This window comes from Strix aluco, chromosome 5 (assembly GCF_031877795.1).
Source record: "Strix aluco isolate bStrAlu1 chromosome 5, bStrAlu1.hap1, whole genome shotgun sequence".
NCBI classification, from domain to species: Eukaryota; Metazoa; Chordata; class Aves; order Strigiformes; family Strigidae; genus Strix; species Strix aluco.
In genome coordinates this window covers 41,779,268-41,798,624 of record NC_133935.1, presented here as the reverse complement: position 1 = coordinate 41,798,624, position 19,357 = coordinate 41,779,268, and the positions used below count along the sequence as shown (strand labels likewise).

General features: G+C 35.6%; 1 protein-coding gene across 2 annotated transcripts in view; it reads right to left on the bottom strand.

Annotated features, from left to right (window-relative positions):
- Positions 1-560: 560 nt before the first annotated feature.
- Positions 561-19,357, bottom strand: part of SLC6A15 (solute carrier family 6 member 15) — a 38,399-nt gene continuing 19,602 nt past the window's right edge. For both annotated transcript variants that reach the window (XM_074827113.1, XM_074827114.1), the window contains 10 exons: positions 18,870-19,027; positions 18,262-18,388; positions 16,214-16,395; positions 15,013-15,123; positions 11,274-11,515; positions 10,973-11,165; positions 9,576-9,768; positions 6,632-6,791; positions 3,307-3,469; positions 561-1,917 (listed from right to left, as the gene is read on the bottom strand). In XM_074827113.1, coding sequence (XP_074683214.1) covers positions 1,546-1,917; positions 3,307-3,469; positions 6,632-6,791; positions 9,576-9,768; positions 10,973-11,165; positions 11,274-11,515; positions 15,013-15,123; positions 16,214-16,395; positions 18,262-18,388; positions 18,870-19,027 — 1,901 coding nt within the window. In that variant the 3' untranslated portion in view covers positions 561-1,545. The remainder of the gene's footprint in view (positions 1,918-3,306; positions 3,470-6,631; positions 6,792-9,575; positions 9,769-10,972; positions 11,166-11,273; positions 11,516-15,012; positions 15,124-16,213; positions 16,396-18,261; positions 18,389-18,869; positions 19,028-19,357) is intronic.

Below are 19,357 nucleotides of genomic sequence, written 5' to 3'. Positions count from 1 at the left end.
ACTACTTCAACTTTTTGGTGATTAGAAATTACTTTAAAAATTCCCAGGTTAGAAATCAAAAATTAGCTGGGATTATCGTCCAAAGACAAAAGAGTTATCCCTAAGGAATTTTATCAAGTTGCTAAGGCGGTTTGATTTAAGATTTTGCTCCTTTTCATTTGTTTAGCATAGCTTTCCCACACTGACACACTCAAAACAATTTTGAGACTTGTATTTACCTCATATGAATTAATCTGGTTCTTTAGATGCTGGGACAATGTAACTAGGTTCTTCACTTTGCTTATTGGACACAGCAAAGTCAGAATTTATGCCTAACTTTGAAGCTCTTTAAGATAAGGAATAATCATACTAGCTTCCAGAGTATCATGTCAGTTTACAGTGCTGTATCTACTGTATTCACAGTAAAAGTTCTTGTCCAATAGTTTAATTAAAATAGCATTTTATGTTTTCAGGTTATTTTAGCATCTCTGTTCAGCTGGTGTGTTATTCTTTCAGCTAGTCCAGCTGAGGGAAAGGCAGGCTGTGTTACAGTAACTGTATTAGGAAATCATAGAGAAATACCTTGTCAATCTCTTTATTCATAGGTTAAAATGTAATGCCATACAGTTCTTAACAATTACTGACTGAAAAAAATGGTCTGCTTAGAGCAAAACTGAAGGAGACTAATTAAAAAAGCCATCTTGCTTCAACTTTTGAAACGATTACATACAGAATAATATACATATTTACATTACAAGTATATTATATAAATATAATATATATGTAATCTTGTAACCACAATAAATATCAAGGTCTTTTTTAGGCACACAGCATAGAAAAAAATGCAGAATCTGCACAATCCTTAAGATTCTTGGAGTGACTCACTCTAACATTGTTTTCACACTGAAAAAGCAAATATTTTACACAAAATATACAGCCATAGTTTATGCAGTCCCCAGTGAACAGGGCATCTTTCCTCGCCTTCCTGTGAGTCTACTCCTTGATTTTCTAATGCTATTGCTCTATACAGCTATTACATAAGAAAATAGTTTGCAGGTTTGTTTTTTATTCAGCTAATAGCCTAAGTAATTATCAGTGCTAACAAAATAAGTACAGCATATCTACATAAGGTATAATACAAGTGTTTACAAAAACATGGGTTTGGTGAACTACTTCTGAGATCACTTTTAATACTGGGGAGTTAACCTGAAAGCAGAAGAAAAGATTTTCAGTGATATTACCTCAGAAAGATTTTATCATTTGAGTGAGACCTGGGCTTCAGAGATAGAAAGCTTTAAATTTAGAAATTAATTTAAAAATCAAATTCTTGCCTATGCTGGCAGATGTAGGCTGCAATTGATTCTGAATATGTTCCTTTCAGTGCAAATGAAAACCCACAGAATTAATCCAAAAGGAGTTTTCTCAACCTGTACGTACAGTCATGACATTTTAAAGACTGTTGCTATGGAGCACCTGAGATCGCATCCTAGTAAGTAAAGCTGACCACTTCTCATAGGAGAGTCATGATCAGTGAGAGGAAAAACAAACAGCATTTTTTTTCTGCAGTTACAAATCAGACTCTGGCATATCAGGCATATCTGCCATCAGGTACCCAATACCATAACGTCCATTTGGAGCAGTGTCCAGAGTTGGTGATCCAGTCTGTTTTCGATATATGTTTTTGCCAAAATTTGGAGATGGCATTTCACTTGGACTCTTCCCATGAATCAAACTTGTATTATCTCCCTCCAGATTAACAGGTTCCTTTATTATCCGGCCTCTTTTGTAGGATACAGATGCCAAACTACTAGAGCTGTCATCAATAAGGTTGCAACGGCGCACCATGAAGACTATTGGGACTGGCAGTATGGCCAACACCATCAGAGATATACAGACAATCATTCCCCAAGTTGGATAGCTGTGGAACTCTTCCGTAGCCTGAGCAACCCAAGAGAAAAAATATTAACACATCTTTACTTAAGAAACAGCTAACCTGCAGTCCTCACCAAGGCCTGCAGTTTTCAAACACATACTCATCTTTTTGTCACCTTGTACATACAATGTGGGCACCATTACAGATCTCAAATTTGAACAGTCATGGAGATGTAGGACTGCTGTCTTATCTGCCCATGAGGAGGACCAAAACACTGTCACACAAGTTTCTGAGATGCTCAGAGCACTCTAGCAGAACCCAAAACAAGATTTTCACATTAGGCTTTCTGTTACATGTCTGTAGTTGTTCCCTGAACCTTTACCACATGTTTAGAACAGACAAGTGTGCAGTGGTATCTGTAACTGTGCCGGGAAAGTAAGTCCTTGTTCTGTAGGCTAGTAACTGGTCTAGTCAGGGACTGTGTCAGATCACCCTGTGGCACTGTTCCACTTTGGATAAACTTCATGTAAACTGTAACACATATACTGGGGCAGTGACTGCATCCCACACCTCTGCTGTATCCATGAATCACTGTCCAACAGACTCAGTTTGCCTAATTTTATACACAGAAATGAATGGTATATGTTTGGCATTCTATGGTATTGCTAATTTTTGAGGGCAAGAATCAAATATAACAAGAGCGTTTTTCTGAGAATCCCGAGAAAGTAGTAGTGGTTGTCTGGTTAGAGGCAGACATCTACCTTTAGTAAAGCCAAACTCTTGTATTTACCCTTTACCTGTCTTTGCTGTGATTCCCCCCTCTGGCTAATTCAGACAATTGTTCATTCAGAAGGGTCCCTGAGATTAATTTCTCTGACATTTTACTCGCTCTATATTTTGTATGACAAGCCTGTAGAACCAGCTGAGGGCTGATGAGCCTACAAGCTAGTAAAACTCTTAGGAGTTACCTTGACTGAATCTCTTCTTGGAGTCAACATGCAGCACTGACTCTGCAGTTCACAGAGACAAGTTTTTTACAAATCAAGTTCTTATCAGAGACAGGTTTTAATGCAGTTGTTACCTACAATGTGGTATGTGTTCCCAAAGGGGAAAATCTATGACATGGCTAAATCTCAATACTTAATTCCACATAAAAAATTGATGTATTATCTGAAATGATTTATTCAGTGTTATCACCCAACTATTATCTGCAGTAAACTAAGATTTAATGAAAGTGAACAACCTCTCCCAACCTTAAGAATTTCTTCAAGCAGAACTACTCTAAATTTAAAAAATGGTTGGTTTTACATTAATGTTACTGGAGAGAAAAACAACCATGTCATTATTTATACTGACTTTTAATTTCTAATTGCAAATTTTTTGTCTTTTCATGTACTTCTGAAATACTTCAGCTATGATCATTATGATGGTGATGGCATCTGTTATATACATACCGTATCTTCAATCCAAGCACTGTAGCCAGGAGGACTTAACCCCATTTGGACAATGCTAGCTACCAGCAAACATAACAATACTAAAGGTGAAACATACTTCCACATGTAGTAGTAATACTGGCTTGGAGAAAACCCAAGCATATCTTTCAGATCTTCTATAAATCTGTGAAGGGAATAAAAGGTTACTGTTAGTGTGTACACTGAGATTTCAAGTGCCATAACTGATACTTGGCACCTAGTTTGAGGGAACAGACACACTGAAAAAATGCATGTATAGAAATGGCTACAGTTTGGAGTACTTGATGGGCTGAAAAATAGAGCTTGTATTGCTAGTTCAGAACAGATGAACAAAAGGAATCGCTACACAGTGCAGTGTCTTAGTAAACTGCTTGCTGGGCCATGCTGGAAAGATATTTAAACTCACCTTTCTTTTATAACATTCTTTTTCCCATCTTCTTATATTATGTCTACTGGGTTGTTTTCTAAGGCATGTGTCATTACTTTTGAGGACATATACAATCAGCCATCTTACAGATTTTGCAAAATTCATTTTGAACCCACATGTGTGCTGCAGTGTAAAAAATAACTATGCATAAGCTATGGTTTGCATCATGTAAGTTGCTGAAATAAAACTTTGTTAAGTTTTAAATCTGCATCCTTGTGCTTCAAAATTGCAAGTTATGATATGAACAAAACTCCTATTCTTGTACTCTTGATGGAGGAGTACATGGTTCCAGAGCCAGTAGAAAAAGAGAATATATTTTTAGAATTAATTATTTTGGAGTGTGCACAAGTACCAATTCTGTTTTAACTCCCTTGCAGTCCCACTCCCTTTAGAAATTTGCATCTCAAAAAAGCTCTCAGAGCAATAAATATGTTTTCAAAGCAGTTACACATGTGAAGCTACTGTCACATAATCTCTCAGAAGTTTTTTCAAACTGCATAGGTTGGAGTATTCTATCCTTTGTTTACACTGAAATGACACACATTGTTAAAAAGCAGATGAATGTACAAATGGATTGTGACCTCTACAGATAGCCTGTTCTTTCTGGGATCTCCAGTTCTTCATTCATTTTAACATAAATCTATTATCTTCACTTCAAAGTCTTTCATCATCTCTATCCTACTTATCCTCTTTTAAAAGCTACCAAGCTCCTTTAGCACCGATTCCAGCGTAGCAGATTTTTGTTCTTGGCTACAGGGATTCACATGTTGCCTTTTCTTCTACCCTTTGGATGCAATGGTGGGTTTTTTCCTATCTGACCAAAGACAATGTGTCTAATAAGACATATATATTTGGATCATGATCTACAAGGAGGATCCCTTGGTGCTATCACAGCCAGTGACAATGTGAAGTTGTAGATTCTGTAAGTTTTTGCAAACAAGAGTGCTAGGTTCCTGAAGAAGCATATTCTGGAGAAATATACATCAGGAGAAATATTAGGAATACTACAGAGGGAGGTTCAGGTGGCTGGTATGAATGAGAAATTTGGCTGTTAACTTCGACTGTATCCTGTCAGAACCCCTTCTGAAAACATGAGCCAACTGTGCTCTGATTCAGAAGCAAAGCATTACCATATCTTAGATACACCTAAACACCAGCTTCCTTACAGGCAAGTTGCTGACTTTTGGCATGTCTACCTCCCTTCACAGTGGAACTCTACCTGACTGGACATTATTAACCTGATAACCAGGTCATCTGTTTCATCTTCTGTTTGCATGTGTAAAAACATCTACATGGTGTTTTCATGTCTGTGTGATCAATTTTAGGATTATACATGTGGGCCAAGCGGGAATTCTCCCTTAATGAGTAAGTAGACCAGGCACTACTTGCATAGACCAGAAACAGTGTCTGGAAAACATAAAATTAAATTTTCTTATTATAGTTTTATTTCATTATGGTGAGGGACTGGTTGACTACTGACACTGAACAAGTGAAAAGCCAAATGAAAAACCACCCATTCTATGTCACCCTTTGTACATGCAAAGGAATCACAGATGTTTAAATTACTTCAACATGCTAGTATACCGTACTCTTATATGTAGATGGCATGAGTTACTTTTGATATTCTTTAAGTGTGGCACACATTGATCTTGCTTAGTGAACACATTCTGGTGGTTTCAGTCATAAGATGTAAAAAAATTAGAGGGACTTGGGTCTTTTTTCTCTTCAGCTGTCACTCGGCACTGGTGAGGCTGCACCTCGATTACTGTGTTCAGTTTTGGGCCCCTCATAACAAAAAGAACATTGAATTACTCGAGCGTGTCCAAAGAAGGGCAACGAAGCTGGTGAAGGGTCTGGAGCACATGTCATACGAGGAGCAGCTGAGGGAACTGGGGTTGTTTAGTCTGGAGAAGAGGAGGCTGAGGGGAGACCTCATCGCCCTCTACAACTGCCTGAAAGGAGGTTGCAGAGAGCTGGGGATGAGTCTCTTTAACCAAGTAATAAGCGATAGGACAAGAGGGAATGGCCTCAAGTTGCACCAGGGAAGATTTAGACTGGATATTAGGATGCATTTCTTTACAGAACGGGTTGTTAGGCGTTGGAATGGGCTGCCCAGGGAGGTGGTGGAGTCCCCATCCCTGGAGGTGTTTAAGAGTAGGGTTGACTTAGCGCTGAGGGATATGGTGTAGTTTGGAACTGTTAATGTTGGGTTGATGGTTGGACTGGATGATCTTCAAGGTCTTTTCCTAGACAATTCTGCGATTCTGTGGTTCTGTGATACAAGGTCACTTAGCTTCGTTGTCAACTGTGCTGCTTCCAAGTAAGTTTTGACCCTGTTATTTGCTATCATTTCCTCTATTTCCTCTCTCACAACTAATGCAAAGAACAACTAATTGCTACAACACCCCAAACTAAATCTAGTTCATAAACTGAAACTTTCTTATTGTTACTTCCATTAGAGTTTGCTTTGTTCCTTTCTCAGACTGCCTGGAATACTGCAGATCTGTTCAGAATACTAATCATCTGCTGCTTGGTTATTACTTCTTGAAATCTTTCTCTTGCTGTCTTATTTCTACATAATTGTAATATTCCTCATACTTGCATGTCCAGCCTCCTTTCTAACTGTCTAATTTTGCCTCTTCTACTGTATTCTCCTCTCTTTGGATCTCTTTGGCTTTCACTACACCATCCTGATGCAGTGTATCTTGCTCCAAACTTGTTCTTAAAAACAGACTAGATTCACGTCCAGATTGACCCACTTTCTATTTACTTGTATTTATATGTACGTCACAAATACTTCATGAAATGTAATTAAAATAGTAATAGTTATTGTAATGAATACTGTTGATATGGAGAGAGAGATACATTTCCTTTACTCACTTGTCTATTCCATAAATTCGGGTGACTGCAATATTCTCCAAAATGACCACAATAAGCAGGGGTAGAGTAGCTGAGTAGTCATCAAACATCGTCACAAAATAATTTCCAGAGCGCTGCACAAAGATCAGGCCAATAAAAAATGCTACCAAGCAGCAGATGACTGGAATAAAGGACAGAAACGTGAGCTGTAATTGTAACAAAGTTCCACAGACAAAGAGGAAATAAAGAGAGTTCGAAACCGCAAAGATATACTTTAATGTATTATTTCACATGATCAAAGTTAATAACATTTTACTTTTTAGGAGGTCTCAATTTTAAGAATATTAGAAATCCTACCAGTTCCCTACTTAACAGAAAAGTTATGAAATTAAAATTACTGGAATTGCCATATTACAGCAGTCCTGATTAAGCAACAGAGATTAATCAAGTGACTATTTCTCATTAAGCATTTAACTTAATATGAGTGCAACGCTAAAGTAAACAGAACATCATACATCATGTTACTTGATCACTAGATCACTTTTTTGGAATTTAGAAGTGAAAAGAACCAAAGTTTCAGACTGAGATTCTAAAAACTATAAAGGCTGAATAGACTTCCCCTAAAAGACCATTCACTGCATGAAGTTCCATTAGGATCTGTCTAAATGTATTTGTGCACTAAGCAACAACATTTCTGCCTTTTGTTCAGGGATAACCCAAAATTTATTTCTTGAATGCTTATTCCTGCATAACGAATCTCAATAGAATTTTTTCCTACTAAATTCATTGAGAATAGGACTGAATCCTTAAGTAGCCATAAAATAAGTAAAATTTCAACAAACTGTGAAATCAATTGTAGATTGAGCACCAGTAAGACTGATTCTCCCACCTGAAGTGCCCTCTTTTTTTTCCCCACAGGGAACTCAGGCTAAGGATACACCTAAGCAGTCTAAAATTAGGTGCAATGAATCTGGGTGAAAATATAAAATATCCTTATAGAACATGCCCATCAAGTCTCAGATAATCAATTAGTATTGATTATAGTAGTGAAAGGAAGACAATGACACTTTTTTAAATACTGTGCTACAAGTCCAATCACTTTTTTCAGTCTTACAGGAACTACTGTTATAATGTTGTTGAGAGAATAGAAATTTATAGAATTAAAGAGACCATTACAAATTGATGTCAACTCCTAATGCAAGATAACAAAACCAAAAGAACTCGGATAAAACCTCCTTGGCCTGAGTTTAATTTTTCACACTGAGTTTTATTACTGACCCTGATCAAAGAATTAGACCACCATAACCCTGTGTATGTGAACTTAGAAATCCTTGCTATTCTTATGTTCTCCCATTGGTCTTGCCATTACACCCCAAAACTATGCATCTTTAGCTGTAAACTAGGGCTCTGGTAGGTATATTCATCATGACTTGGCACATATACATGCAGACTTCAATTTGGAGATATTTGGAACACAAAATAACTAAGCATATGAGTTGGTTTCCCTGAACTCAAGAGGGACTGAACTGGAAGTGTAGTGCAAAAAGTTGCAAATGTGCTCACACATCTGTAAAAATTAAGATTTGTGGTTTTAAAGCACAAACTCTAATGCAAGCATAATCCTTGTTAAATCCCACAGATACTGCATGAAGTATAACCCAGGCATTTCAATTTTATAAGTTAATTATAAAAACACCACATCAAGTTGTAATCCTTTGAGTACAATTGAGTTTAGCAAAAATCATGCATGTATATCACTCAAAAAAATTACAAGAGAAAGGCAGTTCTTGAATATTCCTTTATCTTAATAGGTTATTGTGGTTTTTGTCAAACAGAGTAACAAGGAATTACTGTAAAATGCTCCATTGCTCCAGAGTAATGACTATATATCACAGTATTTGAACACATGCTTAGGAAGAACAGCTAATTTCTAAATGTCACGCTGGTATATTCTATAAGAATGTAGGAGCTGATTTAAAAAAAAAAAAAAAAAAACAAAAAGCAAACAAGTGCTCAATAGGTTAGGACTTCTCAAAAATCAGTTTATCTTTATGAAGAATTTTATTCTTAGATCTAGCAAAGCAAAAAACCACATTTTCTGTTAAATATTACCTAAGTAAGGTAAGGAAAGCAGTCAGGAAAGAGCAGTGCTCTGCTGCATCAGGGGTTAAGTCTTATAAAACATATTGTTTCCTTCACAGAGCTAGATAATGTTAAAGCAGTTTATTATATTTTTTATTTTCTATCCTTCCTGTCACAGATACTGATGTGAAATCTGAATTTGTGCATAACATATCAAGTCCCTTGCAGGTGTTCCGAAGATTTTCAGAAACATAACTTTCGTATTTCATGCTGATATTCTATCTCAAAAATAGAAATTGGTACAAGATAATCACAGCTACATGAACAGGCTGCACCTCAAATAACTTTGTGCATTTAAATAAAATAGATTAAAAAAAACCACTAGACATCTTGTTGAAGACCCTTTCCACATTCAATGGGGAAAAATATTTTCCTCTAGAAAGTAACTGTACTGATTTTTAACATAATAAACGTTTCACTATAAATTAAGATTTCATTTGGCCTACTTAGGAATAATTTGTAGTAATTTGCAATGTATTTTCATTCTTTCCTTTTCCTTTGTTTCCCTGATATGTGACACAGGCTGGAATGGAAAGTATTCAGGAAGAGCTCAGAAGGACTGACCATACAGAAACTTGTAACAGAAATCCACCATTAAAATTTAAGTTCTAGGATGTTCCTGCTCTTGTAACATTCAGGAAAAGGCTTTACATGCAGATATTAAAGTGCCTATGCATGGAAGTACAGTCTGGAATACAGTGATTTACTGCTCTGCACAATGTCAGCACTGAAAACTTTCATGTCAAAAAACAAGTCTTCATACTCTCAAAAAAAAAAATTTAGCTTCCTGCTCTAGTGAGAAAAGAAAGTTTGTGCAACTCACCAGTAAGAATTTCTTTCCTGACTTTGAAGGTATCAACAATGGGTGTGATGATGCCTTCAATGGTTCCAAACATACTTCCAAGTCCCAGATTTACCAACATGAGGAAGAACATGACTGACCAGAAAGGAGAAGCAGGGAAGTGGGTCATTGCTTCTGTAAAGGCAATAAAAGCTAAACCAGTTCCTTGAACTGCCTGTCAGTGAGAAAAAAATCCATGTTATTATTATCCATAATACTATGGATAGTATTTCATTTGTAGTGTGGCAGTCTGACTTTGTGTTCATGCAATGTCATTGATTAAACCTCTAAGGTGGAGTGGGAAGTTACTATCTAATATGAGATTCTTCCAAACCTGCGAACTTAATACTATTTACTGAAACACTGGGTTTGACTGCGAATCTGTTAAGTTGATTGATATTAACAACACTTCTTTCACAGAATCACAGAATACCAAGGTGGAAGGGACCTCAAGGATCATCTGGTCCAACCTTTCTTGGCAAAAGCACGGTCTAGACAAGGACAGCCCAGCACCCTGTCCAGCCAAATTTTAAGTGTCCGATGTTGGGGAATCCCCACTTTCCTGGAGAGATTATTCCAATGGCTGATCGTTCTCATCATGAAAAATTTTCCTCTCGTGTCCAGTCAGAACTTTTTTCCCTCTTTCACTGATAATTTAGCATGAGAGCTATTATACAGGACTGCTACAAAATACACGCTGTTTTCTCCATTAAGTATATAAAGGACTTAATTTCTAAATCTATTTGTTTAAACTTTAAATAGCAGGAATAGTGTAGGAACTTTTAATGTCTAAGATACCAATATGACTTATTTTAGTTTCAGATGCTGGTGCAACTAGGGGTCAGTGTTTAAAACCGCAAGTCCCTCTGAAAAAGCTAGAAAAATACCTTTATTACAGATCTGGCTTAGTGATAAGATTTCAAATCAGAATGATACTCATTTAACAATTATCTAATAAGTAAGGAGTAACTTTTTTACTTTCCAGTGAAGTGGTATTTATATTTAATAATTGTATCAACACTAGAAGACATCATAGTTTAATATGTTGAATAGGTACACCTCTTTAGTTTTTGGAAAAATTCTCATGATCAACTCTTCCAAAAAAAAAAGAACTTTAAAAACTTATCACCTCCTGAGAGGAGCAATATAATGATCAAAATATATCATAAATCAGTGAAGAATATATTAAGACATCGGACCCAAAAGTCCTCAGGTGAGCTGGAACGCAAACCTGCACAGAACCATGTTTTCATATGGATCCCTACAGGTGCACTGCTCGTAGGCACTGATACTCTGTGTAAGTGTACTTCTCAGAGTATTTCAAGCTTACAAATATTCATCTGTTCATAATCTCTGTATTTAAGACTTATTACTCTCACCTTGTTAAGCTCATCTTCAATTTGACAAGATTTCAGACCAAGAGAATCAAACTCTTCTTCTTTAACTTTCTGAATAATGTCATAAACTAAATTGTAATCTTCTGCTGTAATGCTTGAGAAATTAATATGATGTGGGATCATATCCTGACTCAGATTGCCTATTTTCAAAAGTTTTAAAATCTTCTCTGAATTTCTGTAAAACATAATAAAACAGAGAAATCAAACTCAATGATCTGCATTAATTCATAAATGAAATATACCATTAAAAAAGGTAAAAAAAAAAAGAAATGGATATTCATACTGGATAACACATTTTTCATTTATGATATTGGCTTTGAAGCCCAGAACTGCAAACACCACCAAAGTTGCCAGCACAGAAGTGAAAAAATTGATGAAGGACACCAGTACAGCATCAAAATGGCAGTTGTTGTCTCTCTTGTTGTAGCTTGAAAAGGCAATGACTCCACCAAATCCAAGCCCTAAGGCAAAGAACACCTGAGTAGCAGCTTCTCTCCAGACCTTGGGCTCCAGCATTATTTCAAGCTGTTTGAAATTAGATATAATATATGTCAGCTATAAAATGCATTTCTATTATATGAAAAGACAACAGAAAAAAAAACAGGAAGACAACCTATATCACAAAATGCTAATACTCCCCTACGAAGGTATTTTCATTACGATAAAATGAAAGCTGAATGTTGACACCTGAATTTGAGTGAACTTATGGCCCAGAATTTCTTTTATATGATATGATCCTTAAAGAGAAACATGCTATACAGTATGTTTCCAACAATGAGATGCTACTGGAGCTATATGGTAACTGGAATAGCAGCTAGTTATATTGAGAAACAAGACAGAACATCCATATTTTTTCTTTTTTTTTTTTTTTTTCAGTATTTATTGTCTTTTTTTACAGTATATGTATTGGCAGTTGTTAGAATGAAGATGTATTTTGGCATGATCAACCCTCTATAAATGCAGTAAGTATGCTGAAAGTTGCTTTGCTGTTACTTTTCAAAAAAAAGGTGAACATGAGATACACATGCTTATATGGTACGTAAAGCAAAATGCAACATATGAAATAAATGCTGGGCACCACAATCTGTATAGTCCACGAGTCAAATCTCCCTTAAGCCAGATGCCTTGAACTTACCCTAAGTTAAATGGGTCATGTATTTGAGGGACAACTAAGCCTTTTATCGAAAAACTTTTATCAAAAAGCTCATTCGGATGACCATGCTTCAAGAAATATCTTTGTTACAAAATTACGAGTCATCATTTGTCTATCTCAGATTCTTCTAGATACTGAATCATAAAAAAAGAAGTACATGTGAAATTTAAACATTAGATTTTTTCAAGCTGATTCAGGGCCTCCATTCATTTGACAGTGAAAGACCTTACGTCTGTACATGTAATTTTTTTTTTTAAAACCCTAGGCTTATCGAAAAAAGTATAACTAAAAAGCATCAGCATAGATGCCAGCATCATCAGGCTGACTGTGTTACTCTGAGGGAAAAAAAAATCTGCTATTGTTATGATAATATTTTGAAAAAATTTCCAGTTTCCCACAAAGGTATAATATTACAGACAGGTAGCAGATACCGTATTTATTAATTTATATATAGCTAAAATACAATATATTTGAAAAAAAGGTGTTTATGACAATAACCTTGTTTCTGTCTTACATTTTTTTTTTGTAATTACAATGCACAAGTAGCTATTGCACATAGTTCAATCTGCCTGTATCACAGTCATGCTAGAACTTTCCCACTAGAGGGAGCTCGAGGAATATTCTTAATTTTACCAAATCAGTAAATGGTTGAAGTATTGAAACACTTCTCGCTTTCTGCAATATATCATTTGGTATCATCAAAGGTCGTAAGTTCTCAGGTACACATTGCCTAGCATTTCAAAATAAATTTGTAATTGATTGGGTATTATATTTTCTGTGAAATTTTAGGGGCTCTGTATTTAAGCTTCATAAAGCCCTACAGTTTCATTGCAGCAGTTTACTTCAGTGGGCTTTTCATGTACCTTTCCTTAGATTTTTCATTAAGGTTATTATTTAGAATTTCTGCTTTGTTCATCAACCATACCAAACAGAGAAATGATCTCCTTTTTCATTAGTCCTGTGCTCTCACATTGGCACCAATGTGTGTCAGTCCTCTGCTGTGCTGACACAACTCTTCTGTTGGAATGTTGTGATCCATCTGTGGTCAAAATGTGGTCATTTGATAAACTAACTAACCGATGGTCTCCTCTCTCATGTATATCTACCTGGATAATTTTTAACCTAGCTCAGTTTAGCAATCCTTTGTATAGTCTCCTCCCCAAATAAACTGTTAGTTCAGTGGAGCAAAAGGAAAAAAAAAGTGGGGGAGTCTGAATTCCTTCAGGTAGTTTCATATGAACGTACAGCCCAAATTAGTGCTCAAGTACAGAAACAATCAGAGATTATAATGAAAATACTTTTGAAGGTTTATATTCACATATACTGTATGCGACATACAGGCCTCCTAACCTCAAATTTAAACCACAACTTGAGATAAAGAACTGGAAACCATTAGAGGAAAATAAAAAAAATTTTTCTTTCAAGATCATTTATCTGAACACTTGAAACAATTGTATAATTAAGTTATAATATAACTATAAAGTAAGCATCAGTTGCAACTTATTTTAGGTCTAACTCATGGAAAGATGAAATGGTGAAGAGGTGTTGGTATTCAAGGGGAGGTTCAGTGTTTACTTTCCCTCAGTATCTAGTGATACTTTCCTAGTTAAAGAAAGGATTAACACTGTGACTGAGAAACCTAATTATAACTTCAGAAGGTCTGTATTCCATCTCTGCTATTGACTTCCTCTTCGTCAGTAAGCATTACATTTCTCTGTTCCTCAGATTTCCCAAATTTACCTGAGTAGCCTGCAAGTTCCTGCAGAACCATGACTCTAAAGCAATGACAGTGAGTGAAGCAGAGTACAACTGTGTATCACAATGCAAGAAATAACAATGTGATAGCTAACAAAGGTCATTTTTATTGGATGACATTTCTCCAGACTCAAAATACCTGGAATCAAAACAACTGACACACCCTGTCATCTGGCATTAGCCACTATGTGCATTGATTTTAATACTCTTATTATTTGGCTTTCATTTTTGAGACATCACTCCCATTCTGCTCAACCGTATTATGAAACGGACTTGCTGGAAAGACCATTTCATAATACAGTATGAAGCCCAAGCATTTATGCATCCCTGAGTATGGCTCTGACTACTCAAACATGCTGTTCCTGTAGTATAGATACAGTTACAAGCATTTGAGATGGGTGTGAGTAGAATTTAGATCTTCAGGCTAAGGAATGATTCATAACATCCCTTCTCACCTCTGTAGTTATAAAATCTAAAGTTCAATAAGACACATTCACAGTGAAAATGTGGACAGTAAAAAAAAAATGTATGCTTAGACCTGCTGCTATCTGGGCATGACAGCCATAAGAAATATGGAGAGGAAAGCTGAGGTGAGTACTTACACTACTTTAGTATTAAAGAGAGCTCTCCTGTACTCTGGGCTGCTATGCAAACAGCATTAGTTTTATTTCTAAAAAGGATCAAATTTATGCTCAAAAGTGACAAGTTAATTATGTAAAGCCATGACAGAGTTTAAGGTAAGGCATTTCACTGTGACATCCCAGAACTTGACATATTTCCATCCTACAGAATGGCAAGAACTAGGATTCACTTCTCTTTTCAGTATTTGGAGCTCTCCAAACATCCTGAATCCTGTAAACAGCACTTTCAGTTGCTTAGCTTTGTAAAGGCATCTAACTCTGGGAACCGTTCACCTAAGGGAGGTAACCCTACACAGACTCTTGGAACACTTAGAGCCTTTGGACCTTAGGGCTTGATATTATGCCACTGAAGTCAACAACAATTTCGCAAATAAACCAAACAGAAATATGGTCAAATGTTCTATGAAGACTATAAGCTTAAATGAGATCATTCATAAACTTCAATACACCACAAACAGTAATTAAGCACATACCTTAGGTGTGAACATGTGACGAATTCCATCCACTGATCCATTAAGGAGCAGTCCTCTGATCAGAAAGCATAAAAGTACCACATAAGGAAAAAGGGAACTAAAATACATGATCTGAAAAACATGAAGAAGAAATTTAACATGACATCTATGGACTTTATTTTCAATAGCTTCATTCACTACTCAGTATGTTCTGGATATATGACTGAATTAATAATCATATGCTCTAAGAAATATGCAGAACACTTCCCAATACCCTTGTCTCTGCAGAAGACAGAAAAATCACGACTGTAAAATAAATTATGTATTGTATTAAAACAATACGGTTGTCACTGTGTGCACTAACTGATAACAAAGTACTGGGCTTCCAGTACGAATTCCAGGAGATGATGATGAGAAGGACAGAAGTAGACTGGTTTAGAAATGCTTCACTAAGATCTCTCATTCTGCATCACTGAAAAGCAGATCTATTCTGTACTTTAAAGTTTAGTAAAATTCTTCTCTCACTAAACTTGTTTCTTTAACTGAAATACACTAAGTGGTCACAGAAATTTCCACCTCAGTGTCAAACTTTTTAATAGCAAAGAATTTTGCTATTAGAACAGATTATTTTTCATCTGAAAATCTCACTGAGATCAACAGAGCTAGCAAATCATTCACTAGCCAATCCAGTTGGCTGCATGGAAAGGAAAAAAGACAAGGTGACATACTCAGATGCAAAGGGATGGTTAGTCACTAGTCAAAAGAAACAATCCAGAATCCTGTTTTAATGACAGAAGCATGGATATCAATGACAGTAGCAATAAAAAGAAAAATGGCATGGCATTTTGAGCACTGCAATCATACTATGAGTATACATGGAAACCTAATTCCTTAAGACATTCAGAAACACACAGACTTACGCTGCACAATAAAGCTGAGGTACACTTACTTGCAACAGTTATGCTGACAAGAACAGAAAACATTCTTCTTCAGATCTCAGTTCCCACTGAATTACTACAGTTTCCACTAAAATTACTACAATTTAAATGCTTAATTACTAGCATTCCTCTACTTGAGATTATACAAATATTGGGGTGAGTCAAAGTTTCTAACCTGCTCCTACAGATTTCATGAGAGAGTAAACAAAGGGTGTGGTGAACAAAAATGTTGTGAAGTGTTTCAAAGCAAAAAGTCAAACACTGTAGGTAAACAGTATACTCACTTTGCCTGAAGACTGAATGCCTTTGATCATGGCTAGGCATACCATGACCCAGGCAGCCAGCAAACAGATAGTCATCTTCCAATTCAAACCCCCGCTCTCTGACAGAGAGCTAGAAATATTCAATGCTTCTCTGTACCAGTAGTAAGTGGTTGCAGAACTTTTCTCACACTCTGGCTCCACAACTGTCAAGAGATGTTAGCAAGTAAAGATTGCATTCAGGACAGAAGTATTTTCCCAACATTTCATAACAATGTTCCACCAATTCTCAATATTCGTAATTGTGCTGTCACCATTTACTGAGAAAGTAAACTCACAAAGAGTCTTAAGACACTGTCTAAAAGAAAAAGTAACTACTATGAGTGAAAGGTTCTGGGTATATCTTTTTAAAACACCCTTTTGGGATAACGTATTTCTCTGCATATGGTCAATCTGAGTACTAGGCAGAATTTATTTTTCACTTAAGTACTAAATAGTAGGCAGGCCCAGATGAAGACATACATTCCATTTATCACACATAATATTAGAATACCTACATATGATATTGTGACATACACTATGAAAAGTATCTCTCTGAAATTGAACACAATTTTGAAAATACATGGAAAACAAATTCTCAACTGTGTCTGCTTTGATATAACATTCAAATCAACAGGCACTTAATTAGTATTATAAATAACATAATGTACCAAAGTGATGAGAAAAGGAAAAAACAGCTCCTACACAGCAGTTAAATGAAAATTGCTATGTGTAGTCCAGAAGTGATTTTTGTATTATACTGTAATTCTGCTTTACTCACGTTACCAACCAGTCTAAGAAATTGTGTGTATCTAGACATACAGCACATATAAAGAATTCTTCAAATTAATTCAAAATAATTACTTTTTTTATAAATTACTTATATCTGACAATCAATTATATCTCTATGCTAGGTCCTGAGTCAATTAATTAATTAATTAATGAAAATAAAGGAAAAATATACTAATATAATTGTATTTATAAAATAAACCTAACACAGGTGTGAGATCTTCACTGAAATAAACTATCAAAAATGATTGAATGTTATCAAACATAATACTTGTCTTTGTTTAGGCTTAGTTCAGATGACCTCTGCTGAAGTTAGGCTGACACACTATATCTTAATATTTAGGCAGGATAAGAGTACATAAACAACCACTGTGGCTCGATTAATGGACAATAGCTTGTGTATTACAATCAATGTGACTGTGTGCCAACATGCACAAATACTGATTTTATTTCAAACAACTGAAGCAAGCAACTCTGGCAAAGACACTATAAAAACATTGTACAACTTTTCAAATGTCCCTGGTTATGTTCTTTATTAAAGGGGTAAAAAAAAAAACATAAAAGGGAATTAAATACGGGATCTGAAATAAAAAGAAATATTTCATATTTCAATAGCAAGGATAATGCAAAGTGTGTTAACTATTATGAGATAACCAAAACCAAGGGATAAGGGACTTTTAATGCTGTTGTGTAATATGTCCATGCAAGACCATCTCATTATAGCAACAAATCAATGCCCAATTATCTCATTTCTACTGGTTTACAAAGCAAACAATGCTTTTATTACATGCATTTCATTAATGTTCAGTTTTCCATTTTCTGCTTTGTTAGTAATGCCACACTTCCTGCTTTTCGCCAGGAAGTATCTTAGTAATTGAAATGTAGAAATATCCTTCTCTCACCTTTGTTTTTCACCAAATAAGCATAAAAAGCAGTATCAACATCAGAAAAAAAGTAACCAGAAATTTTTTTTCTGCAACATACTAAATATTACTCTCCTAATTACGCTTTAAAATGCTATTGTCAGGGATGTTCCTTTCCAAATACAGTGTATTTATCTTAGATTAGGCTTTGTTGTAATTTTTCCAAGTATTATAATCTTTTATTACCATTGGAAAAGCAGATTTGCATACAACACTGTTTCCCACAAATATCTCTTTGAATTTTATTTTTTCTCCTTTTTGTCGAAAATCTCAAATCTTATATATTTTATATTGTTTTTAAGAAAATTAATATAGACTTACAGGTATGAGATGTATTTTTAACTAAAGGACACTGGTCCCATGGTAATGGATGCTGAAAAGATTGGGAAAAGTAAAACAGACTCCATCCAATAATGACATTGTAGTACAGGGCCACAAAGAAACATACCTATTAAAAGAAAAAGGCAGATCAAAAAGTTATACTTATTAACTACCTTTGTAAATTTTTTAAAAAATCCTTCCTGAACTTCTGCATATCTCTGCACATCAGCCACTGAACCTAATTTTAACTAAAATAAGTCAGAATAAGAACTGAATGGCTTGCCCCATTAAAGTACACAACATCTTCTAAATTTTTACTTTTCTCTTTATTTATCATGTAACACCTATACTTTTACAGGTGTTTTTTCTCCAGAAGACTACTCTGTTCCCTAGTTCCTAGTCTTGAAGGAATCACAAAACACAAGTTGACCAGTTTTACAGACACATCTATATGAACATTTTTGAATGTACTAATGTAAGATCTTCCAAAACACTGTAAACTGATCTTGATGCCCAGCTACAAATCAGTGGCCTTTCCCTGCAGCAAAACAGGAGGTCTAAATCATACAAACTGAAAGCAAACCTCACAATTAATGTTAAGAACTTACTACGCAGCTTGCAAATCCAATTCCTCCAAGTTTAGGGCTGATATAATTCCACACACCAATACTCCCTCGGCGGATCCTCTGCCCCACAGCAAGCTCCAAGAAGAAGAGCGGAATCCCTATTATCAGTAGCAAAATTAAGTATGGCACAAGATAGGCACCTACAAAAGGAACAAAGTATAAATCAGAATGAGTGGAAGAAGAGTCAGAACTTGATAGAACAAATGTGAAACCTTCCAATAGCTTCCAGTTTGGATTAGTGGCATTCACTGCAAAGCTTTTTCAGTCACATGCAAAAAAAGTAATTTTACCTGAAACTTGGCCATACATCTTGTAAGATATAAAAAACCCAGAGACATTGAATTTCTAAAGCACTGTAACATTTTGAGGTAAACCTTACCGAAAATGAGTTATTATCTAAACTAGTTATTCACTTGTGTGAAATTTTGGGCATTTGATCAAACTTTTTAGAGATCTAGTGAGACAATCAG